The 22,427-nt window shown below is 41.9% G+C and overlaps 1 protein-coding gene across 1 annotated transcript in view; it reads right to left on the bottom strand.

The window, feature by feature from the left end:
* Positions 1-22,427, bottom strand: part of LY75 (lymphocyte antigen 75) — a 94,499-nt gene that overhangs the window by 40,313 nt on the left and 31,759 nt on the right. The window contains exons 7-19 of the mRNA XM_077319958.1: positions 21,789-21,977; positions 20,727-20,884; positions 20,051-20,161; positions 19,636-19,724; positions 17,936-18,105; positions 17,633-17,829; positions 12,189-12,331; positions 10,449-10,530; positions 8,861-8,932; positions 8,495-8,615; positions 6,448-6,483; positions 4,431-4,606; positions 427-491 (exon numbers count right to left, since the gene is read on the bottom strand). Of these exons, the coding sequence (XP_077176073.1) occupies positions 427-491; positions 4,431-4,606; positions 6,448-6,483; positions 8,495-8,615; positions 8,861-8,932; positions 10,449-10,530; positions 12,189-12,331; positions 17,633-17,829; positions 17,936-18,105; positions 19,636-19,724; positions 20,051-20,161; positions 20,727-20,884; positions 21,789-21,977 (1,609 nt within the window). The remainder of the gene's footprint in view (positions 1-426; positions 492-4,430; positions 4,607-6,447; positions 6,484-8,494; positions 8,616-8,860; positions 8,933-10,448; positions 10,531-12,188; positions 12,332-17,632; positions 17,830-17,935; positions 18,106-19,635; positions 19,725-20,050; positions 20,162-20,726; positions 20,885-21,788; positions 21,978-22,427) is intronic.

The following is a 22,427-nucleotide window of genomic DNA, read 5'->3' as shown; positions in this document are numbered from 1 at the left end:
AGCAGGACTGTGACTAGCTCAAGCTCACCCAGCTGGCTACATGTGGAGCAGCAGGGAATCAAAACTGGCTCACCAGATTAGAAGCTGCTGCTCTCAACCACTACATCAACCTGTGTCATAATAGGACAAACATGAACCACTGAGGACCCACATAACTGCTCATAAGCACCCACACCCTTCCCATCAGTTTAGATCCTTGCCTTGGGCAGGGTCCTGATCCAAAGCTGGTCACTGTAAACCTTATAAGCAACACTGGAATCTCCTGCCGCGGTAATTTCAGCGTATCATCTAGTTAAGGATACCCAACAAGTTGATAATGTTTTTGAATGTATATTTCCCACATTCAAGCCTAACACATTTTATGTTAAGCATTAATCTCCCCCTTGCAGACCTTTAGCATCACATTGCCTTTGATGGTTCACATACCATGAGTAGAAGCGAGTCACAGGAAGTGTAGATTTCAGCCACCAGTTCTGATTCACGTCTGATAACTACAAAAGCAAATGGATAAGTTAGTAAGCTGCAACAGCCACTGTTATAGACAAAGTGCTGGGAAAAGGTTCTTAATTGTAGCAGGAAGCTGAACATTTTTTCCTGAAAGTGTTTCATCCCTTTTCCATTACAAAAAGATTTTTCTGATAGAGCTTGGATCTAATTAAATTACAGTGTGGAACCTTTATATCAGTTTATAGTACATGAAGAAAAAGAGATTGTTTTTATATGCTGCTTTTCTCCAGCAGAGAGTCTCAAAGTGGCTTGCAATTGCCTTACCTTTCCTCTCTCCTGGTGAGGCTGAGAGAACTCTGACAGGATCGCTCTATGAGAACAGCACTATCAGAGCTGTGACAACCTCAAGGTCAACCAGCTGACTACATGTGGTGGAGGAACAGGGAATCAAACACAGCTTGCCAGATTAAAAACCGCTGCTCTTAACCACCTGAAGCTGGCTCCCAAAAAAGGGATATTTTTTCTTGCTCTAATGTTCAAGAGATTTTCACCTTCAAACCCAATCCTGACGCAATTCCCGCCGTTTTCTTCAATAAAAACCAGCACGAGGATTGTAGCAGCATGATATAGAGAAATCAATAATACTGAAACAACTCACAAACTTAAAAGTAGAATTACTTTCTTCATATGTCTTGGTCTCCAAATAGCATTGTACAGAGTCTGTCTGTAACACACACAAACTTGGCTTCTAAACTACTGGCTAAGAGTTGGTGTAGTGGTTAGGAATGCCGACTTCTAATCTGACGAGCTGGGTTTGATTCCCTGCTAACCACAGCACTGATAAAGCTGTTCTGACTGAGCAGAAATATCAGGGCTCTCTCAGCCTCACCTCCCTCACAGGGTATCTGTTGTGGGGAAAGGAAAGGGAAGGCGACTGTAAGCCGCTTTGAGACTCCTTTGGGTAGAGAAAAGCAGCATATAAAAACCAATTCTTCTTCTAAGATCATCCAGAGAGAGAGAGAGAGAGAGAGAGAGAGAGAGAGAGAAATTAGTTTGCATCCTGTCAAACATGATGAAATATTTCCATATATTTAAAATAACAATCTGTTACTACCTATATTTTAGGCCTTTTGTAGCATATGGTTTTTCCATGATTACTTAACAAATTTTACTTAAAAATAATAATTAGTCATAACTTTCACCAAATCACTACTGCAAAAGCAATAATTTTCACCATCTGGTCCTTACATTAGCTCAGATTTGTGAAAACTTTTAAGTGGCGCAGATACAGATTGCCTTTAATGGTATAAAGTTGTCCTTCTTTTTCAAATGCCAAACATTTTGTAAAGCTTTTGAAAATGTTGTGATGTTCGTCTCATCACAGTGGTAGCCCACTCACTAAATCCACTGGATCACCATGACCACTGAGATTAGAGTTAAGCGAACTGCCTGGAGCAATTTAACTGAGCACTGCCCTTTTTTCCTGTAAGCAAACTATCTCTTGATCCAAAGGTTTACAAGATTCTTTCTAAACTTCTCTCTGTCCCCCTACACTCAGGACAGAGTAGCATTTATTAATGGACTACAAGCAACCAGAGTTATTAGCTTTCTTCAGATGTGATAGACACATTATGGCTATTCATGTCTTCTTCCTCCCCATACATGTACCCAATACTGAAGGCTCCCAAAACTGAAAAGCCAATTTGTTGGAATATCTGAAACAATTAAAACTCTGAACTATGGTTTGTTCTCTTGACCATGAAGAATCAACAAGATATAATTTGGACCCAGTTTGTGGGAAAGAGAACAAGCCCTAGTTTGCCATTTCTTTCATTCTGGATTTCACAGCAAGCTGTACTTAGTTCTTAACCAAGAAGTCTTCAATGGCCCAGGGCTACAGGGGGATGGGGGAGGAAAGGAAGTATGCTAAAGTCTGATATTGTCAGATCTCAGAAGCTAAGCAAGGTCAATATTTGGAAGGGAGACCTAGAAGGAAGAATGCAGAAAAGGCAATGGCAAACCACCTCTAATTCTCACTTGCCTTGAAAGCCCCTTGTTGGAAGCACCAAACATCAGTTGCGATTTGACCACACTTTACACACACATATCAAGTAGACCTTATTCAGTGTTTGCTGCACTGTTCTATATATGGCACTATTTAGTCAAAATTAATCTTAATGTTAACAGATTTCTGGCAGGGACGACGATCATGTAGTGTTTCTTTGGGCAGATGCTTTCCCATTGACGGTTGCCAATTTTATGGTCACTTCTGTCATTATTTGCAAAAGATTTGTTGACAGTGTTACCGATGACTTCTTCCATTAACTGTCTGTACTTAATTTTAATTAATTAATTAAATTTTATTATATGCGTTTGCCTTCCCCTGTGGCTTAGGACAGTTTACATTGAAATTCATGGTGCAATAAAAGGAACGTCATCATTGGGAACATGCAATAATTGTAACTGAGAACATATAATACCTCTGATGGTAGAGCTCATAACAACAGAATGTTCAACATTCAACTATTAGTTGTGAAGCCCGCATTAAAAGTGAGCAGGAAAGAGGCAGCGCCCCCCCCCTCCACCAGCTCTTGCAGTGGGAAGGTGGGGTCTGGAGTCAGCCCTCCTACCATCAGGCCATCACTTGTGGTGCCCCCAGAACCTCTTGCTCCATGGGCTGGAGGCGAGCACATTGGGAGGGAGGTGGCATCCCAGCAGCAGTGCCACTCACCTCCCAGGGAGGCAGTCGGGCAGCTGGTGCAGAGGCTTCTTGTGGCCCTGGCCCCACGCAAAACTGGGAGCCCGTGGAAAAGGCTCGAGCATCCCCATTGCCCCAGGCTTGTTGCTCCTCCCACCACAGGGATGTGGGTGGGCAGGCAGGGTGGAGGTCCCTGGTGGCCCCTGCCCTGTGCAAGACCAGGAGGCCACACAGAAGCTTCCCCTGCCTGGCGGCTTTAACCCTGACAAGCTGGAAAGTGGTAGTGGCCCATGCGCTGTGGTAGCATCACTCCTTGCCCCAGAGGAAAGTGGACAGGCAGTCAATGTGGAGGCCTCTGGCAGCCCTGGCCTGTTGCATGGCTGGGAGGCTGCGCCCCGTGTGGGACTTGGAAGGGCACAAAGGGGCCGTTGGCGCCTCGTCACTAGGTCACTCTTCCCGGCCCCTTCAGCTTCTTGTGGTGAGAGCTGGGGAGGAGTAGGCTGCTAGCGGCTCACAGACCGCTTGTAAAGCATGCTTCTGCAGAGTTTGTGGCCTGCAGCAGAGGGCTGGAAAGGCCCCGGATTGGTACTCACTGGGGGAAGACACCCTCCCTGAGAGGGCCAATCAGAGGCCCATCAACATCTCTGAGTGGCCCTTGGGGGGGGAAGGATGGCATGACATGAGAAGTACCCTGCACTTTTATTATATAGGATAACATTTTGACTTCACAGTTTACTATCTGATGTTATTTCAGTGCTATGGCTTGGCACACCAGTCTGCGAGATGTAGTTGGTGGTGAGAGGGGTCTCTCGCCTCTGAGTGGTGGAATGCTTCATTGGCCTTGACCTAAACCTAATTTTGAATCCTACTTATATTTAAACTGTTTTAATTTCATATTTTAATACCTTGTATTAATATGTGCTGCTAGATGGCTTCAAAATTAAACCTCTACTATACTATTACTATCTCTTCTACTCCTCGTACACATGCACACACAAATAGGATGAAAGCACATAGACTTAAGGGCTGTTGCAGTGAACAAATTCACAGAATAAATGCAAGATAGGCATATGCTAGTTTACCCTAGATTCTTATCCTGTCTTCTTTGTCCTAAAAAAAAAATGAAAGCTGGAAAGACATTAAAGGAAAAACTTTCTTCCATTTTTTCTATGTGTACTCAGATATAAGCACTACACTTCCCATACGTTTTACTAAGTAGCTTATAATTAGAAGGGAGGACGCATTAATGTTTTCTCACAGTAAAAGTTACAAGATCATAAATTACATTTTTCATTCTGTCTAGGACTGCACTTAGTTCTGTTAATGAGGTCAGAGAAGCCAAATCACTTCCATTATTAGAACAGTAGAGAGCAGCTTCTTGATAGCTCAGGTTCTTATTTGACACAAACCAGAATTCAGACCCATCAATAACCAGTGGAAGTCCATGAATTCCATCTTCGTCTAGAAGGAAACAGAACCATACACATGTCTTTTTTACAAACACATAGCCAAACAATTTAAGTTCCACATTTAATTAATAGAACCTGAACACTAAGGCAGATTTTATGCCGTTATCTTACGGTCATCCTAGTTTGTAGACAAGAAGACAAACCATAGTTTCATTTCATCTGATTTTAATTTCATAACCAACTGTGGTGAATTCTGAACCGGGCAGTCTTTACTACCATGTGACAAAAACAAAAGGGGGAGGGGATTGGGAACACATAATCTCAAATATTTAGAGACTTGTTTTTGTAATGAGCAGAACTGCACAATTTAGGTTCCTTTTAGGATAGAACACAGATTTATATACAAACAAATAGATTTATATCAAAACAAATAAAATACATAAAAATGATTAAGTAGTATGTCTGGTCTTCATATAGGACAAAACTCAATGGACAGAACTCAGTGTATTCACTTAGGGTGTGTGTGTGTGTGTGGGGGGGAGGTTGCCCATTGCATCTAGTCTGGGTGCTGCACAGCCAAATCAGTTTATTGATTTTCAGCATTTAAGCAGATAGAATAATCTCAAACACAATCAGACCCAAGACCATCCACAAATCCAACGAACTTCCATTTTCTAGGTATGTGCCCACCTAGAACTGGGTTTTATATCCTGCTTTTCACTACCTGAAGGAGTTTCAAAGTGGCTTACAAGTGTTTTCCCTTCCTCTCCCCACAACAGTTACCCTGTGAGATAGGTGAGGCTGAGAGAGCTTTGAGAAAAATGTGACTGGCCCAAGGTCATCCAGCTGGCTGCATGTGGATATGATCTTACGAGTCCTGAATTAGCAGTTGTGGTGGATTTATAACAACTGTTTCACTGCCATTATGTTTTCATTCTTGAAACTATCTGTTCTTCAAGCTTCTTTTGGTTTAATATTTGGCACACTGTGGTTATAAGTTTATTCCCTCCCTTCTTGCTGTATTTTCATGATGAATAAAGCAAAGAGCATGAGCAAATTGGCTTGTATCCTGCTAAACTGACCAGTGCTGAAAGGTCAGATGGGATCTTCCTGGCCCACCACATAATCTGATCCACACTGGGCTGAAAGCTGCAGTGCCTTCTTGGCCCATCAGAAGGCCAACACTGAATTGTAGCAAAAGCCAACAGTTCCCTCCATTTGTGAATGATCTCAACGGTGTGTGGCCCCAATTCTGATTTAAGGCTACAGTTTGTGGATTGCTATTGGGCTGTACTTTACATCATGCAATCACCTTAATCAGGAGGCTGAAGCATATATCAGAGGAGAGAGTCACCCTTCCAGGGGTCCAGGAGATTCCCAGTCAAAAACAAGCCCGATAGTCATCAACAAAGTCTAGGGAGTTTTCAGTCCTGGCCCCAACCCTCTGGAATGCCCTTTGGCAGAGGTTTGGGCCCTGTGGTCTCTCGCAGTTCTGTAGGCTCTATAAACCTGTCCTCTTCTGTAAAGCATCTGAGCAAGGAGGGACCTTGCCCTGGTAGAATTTTATCTCCTCCTGGCTCTTTGACTCCCCGTTAAGGATTCTGATGCCTTACTTCTTTTAGATGGTCACCATATTGGGTAGGTTGGGTGGGAATGGGCTTTAATGCCTTTCTTGTTATTTATTGTACTTATGTTTAATTGTGTTTTTTAAAACTCTTTTAAGCTGCCTTGCACCTGCCTCTAGGTAAGATGCGTAGGGTAAAAATCTAAAGAAGAAATAAATAAAGACTCAGTGAGAAAGACAGACTATAAGTAGTAGTAAGTAAACAAATATAACCCAGTGTGGGACTACCATTAAGTCAACGCTGTGTAGCAAAAACATGTTATGCTTACCTGGTTTGTACCACTCTGGATACTTTATCTTGGTACCTGTTCATAACAGAGGGAAGAATAACAATATTAGGTATGCTGCTGTGTGCATCATAGAAAACAAAATTCTCTTTCAAATGACAGAGAGAAATCAGGGGGCAGGGGAAGAGACCTTTTCAAAAGAATAATTAAACACAGGGCTAGGATTGTTTCATTCTTGTAACTAAAACCATCCAAGTCATATAATCTACCCTACTTGGTGGAATGAGCTCCCGGAGGAGCTGCGGGCCCTGTGGGAGCTTTTGGCTTTCCGCAGGGCCTGCAAAATGAAGCTCTTCCACCAGGTCTATGGTTGAGGCCAGCATGGCAAGGAAGATCTGACGGGCTCCCCCCCCCCCCCCCCCAGGATTAAGACATACACTTATTGAAGATCTGCACTCCTCCCCCCACTCCTATATTAGTTTTGGTCGGGTCAGAGGGGTTTTCCGTTATGGTTTTATTGTTGGAGTCCGATAGGTATATTGTTCATCTGGATGGTTTTAATGGGGTTTTTAATGGGGTTTTTAATTTTGGATGAATCTGTAACCTGCCACAAGCCAGAAATGAGAGGGGCGGGCAATAAGTCCAATGAAAATAACAACAACAACAACAACATCGCTTATGTAATTATAATAGCAACTTAAATAAGAATGTAATTGAGAAAGATACATTGGATGTCTGACAAAGAATGCAAGCAGGCTAATGATTTTACAAACATTTTCCCTTTCTTTCCTTGTTTCCTCTGCATCTTTATTTTAAAGGGAAGTAATATATATTTTTACATTCTTAGTTCCTGTCTCATAGAGTAGCAAGAAGTTCCAACAGCAGCACTACATGAGCAGGTCCCCACTATTCTAATATTTTAAGTTTGAGAAGAAGAACTGTTTCCCTTCCTTTCCCCACAACAGACACCCTGTGAGATAGGTGGGTCTGAGAGCCTGCGTAGATCTTTCAGCACAGAAGAAATGGAGTTTTTTGTACCCCACTTTTTACTACCTGCAGAAGTCTCAAAGCAAATTACAATCGCCTTTCCTTCCTTAGAGCCTCTTGTGGCGCAGAGTAGTAAGGCAGCCGTCTGAAAGCTTTGCCCATGAGGCTGGGAGTTCGATCCCAGCAGCTGGCTCAAGGTTGACTCAGCCTTCCATCCTTCCGAGGTCGGTAAAATGAGTACCCAGCTTGCTGGGGGGTAAACGGTAATGACTGGGGAAGGCACTGGCAAGGCCACCCCGTATTGAGTCTGCCATGAAAACGCTAGAGGGCGTCACCCCAAGGGTCAGACATGACTCGGTGCTTGCACAGGGGATGCCTTTACCTTTACCTTCCTTCCTCTCCCCACAACAGACACCCTGTGAGGTAGGTCAGGCTGAGAAAGTTCTGAGAGAAATATGACTGGCCCAAGGTCACCCAGCTGGCTGCATGTGGAGGAGTGGGGAATCAAATGCAGCTCTCCAGATTAGAGGCCACTGCTCTTAACCACTACACCAAGCTTGCTCTCCTATCTAAGCAACTAAGTACATATTATGTTTTCCTCATATCCTCTCTGCCCTGGGTCCTTCTGCTCACATTTGTATGGCAAGTACCAGGCTTGGAATACCATTTCAAGCATGTGGGGGCCCCATTTAGATTAAGAATGTGGGGAGGAGGGATTGAGTCTCTATTCTCACTGTTTTCCAAGCCTGACTTGGCTCTGGGGTACACAATCTGCCACACTTGGCCAAAAGTAAATATTCTCAACCGAGCAAATAATGGCTTCCCTCAGACATTACAAGTCAGGAAAATAGTGTCTGGGGAAGGCATAGCTTCTTTTTCCCTGCAGTCCCATGCTGAATCAGGGGCTGGAATGAACACAGTAGGGAATGAAGTACTAGCATGGAATTCACATCGCATATGTGATACTAAGTGCACATCAAGCAATGAACATAATGCATATAAAATGATTTAATCAGCAGTTGATGCTAGTCAATGAAAAAAAAAATGCTTTCAACAAAATGAGAAACCAAACATACGAGTCAACACTAGTGGCCAATTTTACCTTTAGTGATCTGGCAGACCCATTCCAGTTTAGCATCACAACGGAAAGGTTTTAAATAGAAATGTTCTGTGTTCTCAAGAAGATAAGGAAGCCAGTATGGTCTCCGTTTTCTTCTGAGAGACTGCAGAGATTTAAAAACAAATGTATTTGTGCTCAGCATCAGTTTCTGCAATCAGTCAAGAGTTAGTAAAAGGTACTTTCTTACTCCTTTTTTAAAAAGGCGAACATTTAACGGAGAGGTACAGCCGCTTGCTAGGTTATATATTAGAGCAGGGGTAGCCAACCTGTAGTCCTCCAGATGTTCATGGACTACAATTCCCATGAGCCCCTGCCAGCAAACATTTTTTACTAGCTGCCTCTACACACCTTAAAGGCAGCACAGTCTCTAACGTCATAGTCATCTTCTTGAAACTCACGGGACATAAGAACAGTAGATACCTAAGGAAGGAAAACAGAGAGGCAAAGCAGAAATCATTAATGAGTTGCAATTTCATCATAATAAGTAGCAGTTATAACAATAGTTGATGCAGTAGATCAGGCTTTCTCAACCAGGGTTTTGTGAAACCCAGGGTTTCTTGATGGCCCTAAAAGGGGTTCCTGAATGAGTGAGAGTGAATTAATTTTTACATAGTTTAAAAATTTGTTAAACATTTATCAGGTGATACGATAATGTATGGTCATGTCTACCCTCCCAGAATGGCCAATGATGGGCCTGGAGGGGGTGGGAAGGGGAGGAGCCCCAGATGGGTGGGTATCCAGCTCTGCTTCCCAACCATATTCTGCACGATTGCACCACTTCTGGGGTATCTCGAAGCCCGAAGAATGCTTCAGGGGTTTCTCAATGGTCATAAAGTTGAGAAAGGCTGCAGTAAAAAGCAGCCTCATGATGTAAGGTAGAAATTTGGGAAAAAAACAATGTATTCCATAATCATTGTTTACATTTAGCATTGAATTCCTTCACAGAAGAAAGAGTCATTGCAAGTGAAGTACTCATTTGGTACAGATCAGGTTCTGCATTGAAATTATTAGGCTATCCTAATAATTTCAAGCTAAGTGGGATTGGCCCTCATTAAGAGCCAGTTTGGTGTAGTGGTTAGGAGTGCGGACTTCTAATCTGGCATGCTGGTTTCAATTCTGCACTCCCCCACATGCAGCCAGCTGGGTGACCTTGGGCTCGCCACAGCACTGATAAAACTGTTCTGACCGAGCAGTGATATCAGGGCTCTCTCAGCCTCACCCACCCCACACAGTGTCTGTTGTGGGGAGAGGAATGGGAAGGCGACTGTAAGCCGCTTTGAGCCTCCTTCGGGTAGGGAAAAGCGGCATATAAGAACCAACTCTTCTTCTTCTTCTTCTTCTTCTTCTTCTTCTTCTTCTTCTTCTTCTTCTTGTTCTTCTTCTTCTTGTTCTTCTTCTTCTTGTTCTTCTTCTTCTTGTTCTTGTTCTTGTTCTTCTTCTTCTTCTTCTTGTTCTTCTTCTTCTTCTTCTTCTTCTTCATACTTAGATGGGAAGCCACCAAGGTTGTCTGGGATTGCTACACAGAGGCTGGCCATGGCAAACCACCTCCATTCAGCTCTAGTCTTGATGAACAGAGAGATTACCATAAATTAGCTATGAAAGCACTTTCTACCCCCACTTACTGATGGGAAAGTTCCACATTTGTTCCTTGCAGCCCTTGAACATGTAAGAAATGACTGGGCTGTGCAGGTTCATTCTAGACAGGCCAAAACAAATGCTTTATGGTCCACTGATAACTGGATAGTGGCCCAATAAAATGGCAACTCTCTCAGAGATTTTAAAACTCCCCAACATATATCAAGATATCCATTTTTTTAATGATTATATTTAGCTTATTCTCTCTGTATGTAAAATGCATTTTAAAGAAGTTGTCCAATTTCACCAACAAGGATACAGGGTTTTTTGTTTGTTTATTTTGGCCATCATTTAAACTTACAGGCTTATTGTCACTCCACTGCCATGATCCCAAGTAGTCTGGATTCCTCTTATTTAGCCCAATCCAGACCCATCGGTCATCACTGAAAAGAACACAACATCTCAATCACATAAAAGTTTCATTGTTTTATCTGTATCATCATGTAAATCTATAGCCTGGTACATATAGTCAAGCTATACACAGGGTAAGGGAATTGGGATTTCACAAAGATTGTATCATCATCATCATCATCATCATCATCATCATTATATCCAGAAAGCTAATATAGGGCAAGATCCAAAACGTTACTTTTAGGTATGGACAAAGGCTTGGGCATATCCATACTTTTAAAAACCTTTGAACACTATCGTGCTGTATCAAGAACTGATTTTGAAAGTACTCTCTGTTCAAAAGTAGGTCAACCTATGGCATGATGGGATGCTGAACACATTCAAAGATCACAATAAACCCTTCTATGCTTAAACTCTGGTTAGCCTCCCAGCCATAAGTAACCATTCTGATTAACGCATAAACCTGTTTGTCTGCCTCTGTCTCCTGTCCACCAGTATTTCATGTATCCTAGTCCCTCCGCAGTCAGACAGCCACAAGGATCAGTTCTCAATACATTGTGATTTCTGAATGCAGACATCACAACAGAGCACCAATACAAGCAGTAGATGACAAACCAGCAACAGACCATAGTCTGAAATCTAGGTTTCATGCCGTTCAAGAAGGCCCAATTTACTGGACTGTTTGCTTTCAGACATCATAACTAAACAAAGTTTTGATCAAACTGTGTTTTATTGTGAAGTGTGAATGCACACTAACTGTACAATCCTGTGGAGGATGATTCTACTCTAAGATCAATCAACTGGACAGTTATTTCAGGTTAAAAGCAGCTGACCTAGTGTGGAAGTTACCGCACAAGATTGCACAGCAAGAAACAAACCCAAAACCTCCTAGCCATATAGAATTTCTTGTCCTGTGTTGTCAACAAATAACTATATCTCAGAATTGCAAAAAAAAAAAAAAAAAACTGAAAGGAATATTTAAGCATAATGATTCATCACTGAAGTCAAGATTAAAACCAAAATGCAAATATATTTAAACATGAGAAAGGTTTAGCAATTAATGACTGTTTGACGTGCTCCTTGTGTGGTATTTTCTGCAGGCTTGAAATTAACTTAAATATTAAAAAATTTAAATGTCACAATTCACTCAAGGGGATTTGCCCAGAACACAGTTCTCTCGAGACACAAATGTTTGGATCCACCAGCAGTTTCCCCAACAAGGATATGGCTGAAAAAGGATGTGTCTCAAAAGACACCCAATAATATAATCCTGTCCCAAATACCCCTTTTGGGGTGCAAGCACAGCATGAGGTGAGAACAGGAATACTGTGGAGGGGGGACAGGATGGGGTGGGACACCGAGAATCAGCAAAATCAGTTCTCCCTTTCCATTTGTGGAAATCCAGTGCTGGACCCAAGCTAAAGCAATAATACTGGCATGTTGAAATCTTTTCCGTATTCAAGCTAAGATGTATGATACAATTTCAGTAACTAACAGTGCAATCAAGTATGCTTTCCTTAAAGCAAGCCTGGAATAGGATTCTGAGTGGATCTGCTTAGAATTGCCCTAAAAAACCCTTTTTATCAGTCGTTCATCTAACCCCCCAAAAAACTGTGATGTTTATGTCAACAATGAAGATAGATTTTAGACAGAATCAGGTTTGGAATTCTAGCAGTTCCAAAGCTATTACCTGATGACAGTCCTCAGCATATCATGGAACTCTTTTGTTTCCTCCTCCTGGCTAAAACTAGGAAGATGTCCACCAAGAGCCTCACAGAACCTTTCTGCTTCTTCCCAGGTTCTAGTTCTCAACACTCTTTCCTTATGGAATAACTTAATAAGAAAGAGAAACAATTAAACTCTTAATTTTTCATCTTTGTGCTGGAGCTCTACTGAACTTCAAGACACTTGGTTGGCTTTCTAGTCTATTTATTTTATTTTCTTATGTCAAAAATATCATGTTCACAAACAAAAGGCTGACCTGAAAAGACAGCAACTTAAGTATTTTTACTCTGATAACAGAGGCCGATAAAGTTAATCCCTGGTACGAAACTCTGATTGGATGATACAGTCACATTCTCAGGTCATGCAACTTACTTTTGGCCAGGAAAAAAAAACACAAGACAATTCATGTCACAGCATGTTCAGGAATAACAACTGCAACCAAAAGTAGTTCATGAACATCATCAGTAGTAATATACCTTAAAAAGGCTTTTTTTTGTTTCTTTGATCCAGAACATGCATATGTATAAATCTATAGACATGTGTACAGACAATGCAGGCAGTTATCATGTCTGTTTTAGAATTGTCATCATTACTTTGGGGGGTTGGTCTTTGTGTCAGTCACAAAGCCACTTCCTTCTCCTCCCTCACCAGAGCTGGGCTGTGCACAGTACCCTTTTTGCTACACTATCTGACAACAAGGTTGTTATTGGTCCCCTTTTTTATTCATTTTTGGTCACTAATATTGTTCAACCTCTGGAGTCACACAACTTCTTTAACTCCTTCCCTCTTGGGAACATAAATATCTCAGTGTTGTTATATACTGATAATATGGCAATTATGTCTTTTGCTGAGGTTGATCTTAGAAGGATGCTGTCAAGTATTACATGATTTATATCTTATAACACTTCATGATTTTCTGAATTCAAGATTTCTCTGGAAGAAGGATCCTGAACTAGATCTTCAACCCTCTAAATACACATTTGATGACAGACCTTGTAGTTCTGTGTCTGGAAAAGCATTACTTGAAAAGGAAGTTGTAGGTTAGTTGGTATGGCTATCTCACTCCCTTCCGTCCTCCTGCACAGGATTTTCCCTCTTCTTTCTTTCTGAGCAGCCCCTATATCTAGGGTATCTTCGCACATCAGTAAAAATAGCATTTTTCCAGCTGAATGGCAAAGCGCTAAATGTTATCTTGCTTCCCAGCCATTCCTCACCTTTTCTGCTGTCTTGCCTTGTCTGCCACTGTTTCATGTTTCTTACACTCCACATGTGCTGCTGGAAATGGCAGAAGAGAGCTACGTGCCCTATACGTGACTCTCTTCCACCTGCCAATCAATCCAGGCAGCCAATCCCCTTCCTCCATATTCTATAATAGGAATTTTAGCATTCCCAACTTTCCTGGGTCCTGGGGTGGTTGGGTTGGGATATGAGGTAGAGCCTCCAAACCATCAGGATAGCTCTAGGAGGCTCTTCCCTGATTCCCCTCCAAATTTCAGAATGATTGGCCCAATGAGTCCACATCTCCTGAAGAGGGTGCCCCCATCCCTCCGTTATATCCTATGCGATGGACTCTCCATAGTATATAATGGAGGGACGGGGGCACTTTCTTCGAAAGCCCTAGAAGTGGACCTCTTGGACCAATCATTATGGAATTTAGAGGGCACCATAGACTTTAATGGGCGCCAAAGTCCAGGCGGCCAAATCGGGCCCTTAGTGATTCGAGTCCTTTGATGGGGGGAAGGGGGAAGAATCGTTCCTGATTGGGGGGGGGGGAGAAAACTTTAAAGAGGCATACTTTGTGTGACAACTTGGGAATGAATTATTTTTTGCTTTGCCTGCATGCCTGAATGCCTATTTGTTGCTCCAGGCAATTTGCTTTAATCTTGCTTTAGCACTTTCTTAATGGTTTTAAACTTCATCAGTAGTCGTTTCAAGTCTTCATGGTTTCCTGCCAGTAATGTGGTGTCACCTGCATCTCAGGAATGTTAATGAAAATTGGTGTTAATCCACCAATTTTCACTCCACCTTCATCTAAATCTTTCCTTATATGTTCTGCATATATATTGAAGAGACAGGGAGATAAATACATCCTTGCCTGACACCTTTGCTAATAGGAAATCATTCTGTTTCTCCATATTCTGTTCTAACTGTCAACCTTTTTCACTGTCGAGCATTTGCATTCATACATAGTAATGGGGAATACTATGGTATGAATTAGCATGATCACCTGTAACACATACTTATACCAAAGAATCTTATTTGGCTCCTTCATGGCTGCCCTTCCCAGTCTTAGTCTCCTTCCGATTTCTTGGCTGTGGTCTCCTTTTTGGTGGATGGTGGAGCCAAGGAATAGAACTTTAACAATTTCAATGTTTGCATCATCAACCTTAAAGCTGTGTAATTCCCCACTAGTCATTACTTTTGTCTTGATGTTCAGCTGTAATCTTGCTTAAGCAATTACTTAATAGCTTTAAATTTCATCAGTAGTAATTTCAGGTCTTCATGGTTTCCTGCCAGTAATGTGGTATCATCTGCATCTCAAACTGTTAGTATTTCATCCACCAATTTTCACTCCACCTTCATCTAAATCTAATCTATCTTCCCTTATGATATGTTCTGCATATATATTGAAGAGACAGGGAGATAAATACATCCTTGTCTGACACCTTTGCCAGTGGGAAATCATTCTGTTTCTCCATATTATGTCCTCTGTAATCTCTTCTTTAGAGTATAGGTTGCACCTCAAAACAACCAGATGTTGTGGCACACCCATTTCTTTTCAAATAACTTCATGATGTCAAAAGCTTTGCTGTAAGTGAAACACAGGCTGATTTTCTCCTTAAAGTCTCTCTTATGCTCCAGTTACCAATGCAAATTTGTCATATGATCTTTAGTGCCTTAAACGCCTGGCATTTCTCATTCCATATATGGTAAAAATCTTTGTTGAAGGTTTTTTGAGCATCACTTTACCCGCATGAGAAATTAATGTGATGGTGCAATAGTTGCTGCACTTTTTGTTGTCTCATTTTTTGGAATTGGAATGGATTTAGCACTTGTAGTCTGTGGACCACTGTTTTGTTTTTCATATTCTTTGGCATAATTCTTGTTAAGATTTTGATGGATTCCACTTCCGTCAGTGAAACAGCTTCACTGAAATCCTACTACTGGTGATTTGTTTCTCCCAATTGCTTTCAGCACAGCTTTCACTTAAAAATCCATTTAAAAGCTTTAATAGCAATTTATTGAACAAGGAGAAATAAAAACGGCTGCACCAGTTACTAAGAGGTAAAAAAAAAAAAAAAGACCAAGGCCAATGGTGCATAATAAAGTAAAAATTTACTTTATAACTCAGTTAACATTCTCAACATTCCCTATGCATTTTGCCAACAGGGTTCTTCTGAGGGCTCTGTCTTGCAGTGTTTTTTCAAAAAGATTACAAGATCAGCAACAATACACAAACCATACATTCAAATGGGTAGTCATGGTGGTCTGAAGTAGCACAATAAAATCAGAGTTCAGTAGCACCTTTAAGACCAACAAAGATTTATTCAAGGCGTGAACTTTCGACCGCAAGCACTCTTTGTCAGACTAACCATACAGCAACTGTAGTAGTGATCTCTCTGTGCTCTTACAGACCTGCCTTTATATGAAAAACAGCAATCTCAATTCTAACTCTCTCAATCTATAAAAGGAATTTATGAACACATGATGCCTACATCACATGTGGGTTAAGGACACAGCTTCCAATCATTATGCACTCATATTCTAGTCCCTTTTTGTAACCTGCAGACTCAGGAACATACACATGAAGATCCTCTAATGCAGAGTTGCTGCACTAGCAGAAGAACAAAAATGATGCAAGAACAGCACAAAGAAACAAGCACAGAAGAGATTTCAATGCTTGCAACTAGTGCAAGTGTCATTTATAAATGACCTTGGAGAATTTCACACAAATGCTTCATTATATTTTCCTAATCACAGAACTGCAATTTCAACAGTGAAGGAAGGACATACATAAGGCAAAGAGTGTTTTGCACAGAGGATTGAGAAATACGCTCCATTTTTGGTGAAGTGACATCTGTCTCAGAAAGACAACATCCTGCAGATACAAAGGACAGCAGCCCACATGCCAATAAAAGCAATGATCTCACCAATGATTATGCAGAGGACAAGAAGCTCACATGGTGTATTGAGAAGCAAGGCAGGGACACCTCCAGTAATGACCAAAGAGCAAGAATTGTCTGAAGTATACACAATTTTGAGGCAGTAACACCAGCAACAATGAAGGGGAGGCCAAGAGTGCAGAACTGGGACAAGAGATTTCCCCCCTCATGGACAGATAGAAAGGGTTTTAATAATATCAAGTCTGCAGGAGCATCTCTGGTAGGATGCGCTGCTCACATGAAATACAATAGATTTGGATACTAGTATCTCACATTCTATCAAGCTTTCATGAGCCGACAGCAGAAAATCTGCAACCAGCTTGCAGCTCAAAGGGCGGGGGAAGGAAAGGATGCCAAGATGACATGCTAAACATTCATTTAGGCTACATGCACATAAAATAAATGTTAACATGGCAAATGGGTTGGATCCAACCATTAAGTGGCTTTTCTATTGGAAGACAAACCATTTAAGTTGGAGGAAGGGCTCCCTAGACTGGAAGAGAGCTTCAAATTTTGCTCAGTAGGATTAGAAGGGGCAGTAATGTTTATTTTATATCTCTTCAAATGACTTTATCCAGATCAGGGCAGATAAGCACTTGCACGAGCGACAGTGCAGTTGAATGTACATTTGCGACAGCAGGGAGTAAACAAGAACTACAGTTAATTAAAGAAATGTTCTGCACACCCTGCATAGGATCCAAGCCCTAGCCCAGCATCCTGATTCCCCACAGAAGCCAACCATGTGACCTGAAAATCCACAGCAGGGGAACAGTGACAAAGCCTTCCCCATTTGCTGCCCCCCAAAACATCCATCATGTACTATATAGTTTCTCCAGGCATCAACAGAGTTCTAACCCCCCACTCCTCTTTCTCAGGATCACTTCTTGAAAAGTACAATAAAAACTGTAAAGAAATGTTAAAATCTTTTTTTAAGCATATAGCACGTATATGATCAGATAAACTTGTAAGATTATGGAAGGAAGGGGGGGGGGGAGAAAACTCTACTCATCTGATTCATGGAGAGAGGGATGTAAAGAAAATCAGCACTTGATTTGAAGCCTGTACACATGTCCCATGAAAGGGAAAACCAGGGGAAGAAGCAGAGTTCGGTCTATAGCAGAAAAACACCTGTTCTTATTTGCGCGCATGCCCGTACACAGCCCATATGTATATATACATGAATGTCTGCATAGATGTGTATTTGACACTGAAACATTTAAAATAATTCATAAGAATGACATAGTACCTTATAGCAGGAAAGACCTGATCCACTCTGCCATCCTGCAGGACAAGGGTCACTTTCTTTAGGCGGCACCTCTGTTGGCCTGGGTGGGCCAATGTATTTTTTGCAAATAGAGTAAGCTTTAAATGTACTGCAAGACTGGACTTCCCACTTTCCGAGGTGTTTTCTGCTTCCCATAACCACACATCCTCCAGAAAATTCTAGAATGTTGACCAAAGATTCCCAGGATTTCAGTATTTATCTGACATTTTCACAAATAGAAGACTGTTTCATGAAATAAATACTTCACAAATTTCAAGTATTTACCTGGCTGAAGACTACCCCAGTTGGTATATGTTAGCTTTTCAATATTTCCATCTACTGTTCCCCATCTATACTCTCCCAAAGAGTCAAGGTCTTGCAAGCCAGTCCAGAAATATTTATCTTCAACCTTGCTGTGTTTTCTAATCAAGCTATTTATGAATTCTTGTTCAAATCTGTAAGAGTTAGAGTGTCAAAATTAGAGGGCAACTTGGCATCAGTGTGTTGTACCGCCCACCCAACGTCCAACCAGATGCCCTTTTGGGCCTACTGGAGACGGCAACCGCCTGGGCATTGCAATTTCCCAGGTTTATAATCCTGGGGGACTTCAATGTCCATGTGGATTCGTTGTCCCAGGACTTGGCCTGGACCTGGTGTCAGCCATGGCAGCACTGGGGTTCTCACAGTTTGTTGCCAGTTCCACCGATCAGGCTAGCAACCCCCTTAATTTGATCTTAGGTGCTGGGTTACAGGTAGCTCTAATGGCGACAGATGTCGTCCCATGATTAGACCACTATGCCCTGAAGGTCCGCTTCAGAGTACCACTCCTTCCCTGTTGGGCAGCGGGCATATTTTAGCCTGCCTCTGGAGACTTATGGATCCAGTTGGATTCCTGCTCTGCAGAACCCGATGCCTCCTGGTGTTGGTGGCACTGGCAGAGCCCTCTGGCTCAGCTGGTCCAGAGTTTTGGGCTGAGTTGTCACCAGTATGGGGATGACACACAGCTCTATCTCCTGATAGATGGCCATCTGGATGGTTGGAGCAGAGTCACCTGATAATCAGTCCCTCCAAGATGGAGGTCCTGTGGCCGGGCAGCAGGGAGGCAGACAAGGAAGTGCGCTTACCCATCCTAGCCAGGCTGCAACTTAACATCGCACCATCCACCAGGAATCTGGGGTTGATCCTGGACGCCTCCTTATTGATGGAGGTGCAGGTCATGAAAGTAGTCCGGCAAGTGTTTTTCCATCTCTGCCAGGTGAGACTACTAGTGCCCTATCTGTCTTCTGAGCACTTGGCCACAGTGATCCATGCAATGATCATCCTTCAGGATTGACTTCTGTAATTCGCTCTACACGGGCCTAGCTTGGTCTTATGACCTGGAAATTACAGCTAGTGCAGAAGGCAGCTGCTAGGGTGGAATACCTTGGAGGGCCCATATCCAGCTAGTCCTGAGGCAGCTGCATTGGTTGCCAGTTGTATACTGGATCAAGTTCAAGGTTTTGGTCTGGCCCCACATATTTGAGAGACCACCTGTTGCCCTATGTGTCCTTTGGCAGGTATGAATCTGCTGGTGGTTCCTAGCCCATGAGAAGTTCACCTGTCCTCGACCAGGGCCAGGGCCTTCTCAGTCCTGGCCCTGACCTGGTGGAATGAGCTCCCAGAACAGCTAAGGGCCCTGGTCAGGGAGGAGTCTCAGAACAGGTGGGGGGGAGGGTTAGTGCTGTCATTGGAGGAGGATTAGTTTTTAATATAGGGATTGTTTATATTTTATTGTGGGATTTTTAATATAACCCACTGCGAGCCAACTTACTAGGAATGGCGGATGATAATCTAATTAATTAATTAATCTTTTATCACAATCCTGAAACATCTGAATTAGAAATACTTCACATCATAAGAGTACAGTGGAATTTATGTTAAACATGCATACACTAAAACCTGGTTTCTTGCACACCAAGCATACTACTTATAATACTACACAATACCTGTTTTCTATAGTGAGATTGCACTTCGTTCCAAAGGACACTTTATTGTTCAGAACCTGGTAGCAAAAATTTCCATGTCTCTTCCATTCCTAGTTTAAAGAATGATAACTTCTTTACTCAGCAGTAGAACCAATACGTACTATACAATCTGCCTCCACTACAATGTTACAAAGATATGATGGTGAAATTAAGGGTTACTGAATGTCACATTATTAAGTGTCCACTCCAAAATTGGCCACACTTTAGATGTAAAAATTCAGAAACACCCCCCCCCAAATGCTAGACAAATCCTCAATATTTAGTTTGAAAATTCGAGTCCTGAATAATAATAAAAAAGATGGATGGTAAGCAACAAATACATTTATGTTAATAAAATGTTTTTTATTCGATTAAAATAGCATTAATGGCACTTTACCTCATTTTGAGGACAACCTTTACTAGACGTTGTTTCATTCAAAATCTCTCCTTTTTTCATGCATACATATTTAAGCTGATTTTCACAAGGAAGGACTTTCCATCGACCCATCTGTTATCCAGAGGAAAGAGCAAGGTCGTTCATATTTGCACATATTATCTTGAGGAAGCCCTTGCAATGGCCTGTGCTACCCCCAAATAGACAACACAACACTAAGCAATAATAGCTTGTCCAAAGGGCATCTAGCAAGAATGAGACACATTCATTCTCTTGCTTCGAGATTTGACCAGACTGGTCCCAGATTATACTCCCCCCTCGCCCCGCCTGACCTCCAACACTATAATCCCATTTGGAGTTTCATTTGAAAAATTATTTTCTGTACCAAACTACAGACACTAACAGATTTAATAAGCTCCACTTTTATTACTTCTTGCTCTTTTGAGACAGAATTGTTATTACAGTAGACTATAGTTGTGTTACCTTTTATCTTCCCATTATTGTCTGACGAGAAAGATCATTAGCATATAAATATCTTTACCCTTCTCTCTAAGTATCAGCTATTTACATTTAATATCAAACAGGTCATATGCTCCGTTCTGTAGCTTTCAAAAGACACTTTGGACATTTTATTATAATTTATAATTATAAAACTAACTAGAACACATAAGCCGCTTACCTTTCCTGAATAGGCCACACAATTAGGAGTGTTGTTGAAAGGAATATTTGGCTCATTCTGATCCCAGTAAGTGAATACTACATCCGAACCATCTGCCCACGTAAATGAAGCTGGTATGTCCGTATTCATGAAACCAATCCACATTTTGTCACCCGTGTCTAGGTTCAACAGTAAATAGAATCATTCCACAAAATGGTAAGAGAAATCAAACAAATTATCAGGAGAATAACTATCTGATCTTTTCAGAATGCATATTAAGAACCCCCAAAATTTCTTGTAATTACCATCTTACTGTGCAATTTAACCAAGGCTATCTTATATATACACTGCTGTAGATGGTGTTTGGCCACAGACAAGGGACACTAGTCAAAGATCTGTAGCAAATTTCTGCTACATCAGTGATCTTCAGACGTTCAAGAAGACTTCCCCCCTTCACCCCCAAGGTAGCTTCTAATCTGGTGAGCCAGGCTTGATTCCCTGCTCCTCCACATGCAGCCAGCTAGGTGTCCTTGGACTAGTCACAATCCTTTTAGAGCTGGCCTTATAGAGTAGTTTCTCTCAAATCTTTCTCAGCCCCGCCTACCTCACAGGGGGTCTGTTGTGGGGAGAGGAAGGGAAGGCAATTATAAGACATAGCTTTAACTCATTTAATGATTTGGTTTTATTCTGCCTGCTTTTAACCGCCTTGGTGGTCCTGATTAAGCTGCACTGGAGGACAAAAACTTGTAAATAAAGTGAAAGGTGTTTCTCTGAATCCATCAGTGCTTAAAATTAAAGATTTCTCTTCACTGAATGACCTGATCTTGCCATCCTGTCTTTCCTCTCAGAATGTGTGCAAGAGAGGCTGGAGACATGGAGAACTAGTCTTTATGTATATATGCTATATCCTTTCAAAAAAGCAGCAACTCTCCCCACCCCCGACTTTATAGGGACTTGCAACCCAGTATGTAGAACTTTCCAGACCTCTGGAGGGTCACAGGTCAAGGGCTGAAGGCCTTCACAGTTCATTCAACCTCCTAACGGCAGACCTTCATTCTTTGATCCATGCCTAGCCAAACTTACCGTTGTGAAGTTTGGTCACAACCAATTCAACATCTGCTAGTGAATGTATGCTGATTAGGTCACCATTCCTGGCTTTACAAGACTGCTGTGCAATTTCCCAGGAAGCAGAGTTGTTCATTTGCGAATAACAAAACCCATTGTGTGGAAGCCAGTCAGAATCGCACTGAGTCTCTACGTAGTCTTGAACTTCTGAAAGATGAAGAAACGAATCACATGCCAGGTGATTTACAAGTTGGGGGTGGGCACAGTAGTTCTAACTACTAAAAAGGAGTAACTAGAGAATGACTGAAATTATACATATTTGTGTGCATCAGGCTTTCTCAACCAGGGTTTCATGAAATCCTAGGGTTTCTTGATAGCCCTGGAAGGGTTTCCCAAATGAGTGGGAATAAAATTTTAATGTATTTTTTAATTTGTTAAACATTTATCAGGTGATGTAACCATACAAGGTCATATCGCTCTCCCACCCATCCCAAAACGGTCAATGATGGGCCTGGGGAGAGTGGGAAGGGGAGGGCCCCCAGGTGAGCTTCCCAACCATATTCTGCAGGATCATGGCCCTTCTGGGGTTTCTTGAAGTCTGAAGAATGTTTCAGGGGTTTTTCAACTGTAAAAAAGTTGAGAAAGGCTGGTGTACAT

Source organism: Paroedura picta, chromosome 2 (assembly GCF_049243985.1).
Source record: "Paroedura picta isolate Pp20150507F chromosome 2, Ppicta_v3.0, whole genome shotgun sequence".
NCBI classification, from domain to species: Eukaryota; Metazoa; Chordata; class Lepidosauria; order Squamata; family Gekkonidae; genus Paroedura; species Paroedura picta.
Note: the sequence above shows the minus strand (reverse complement) of the source record. Positions and strands in the feature narration are given on the sequence as shown.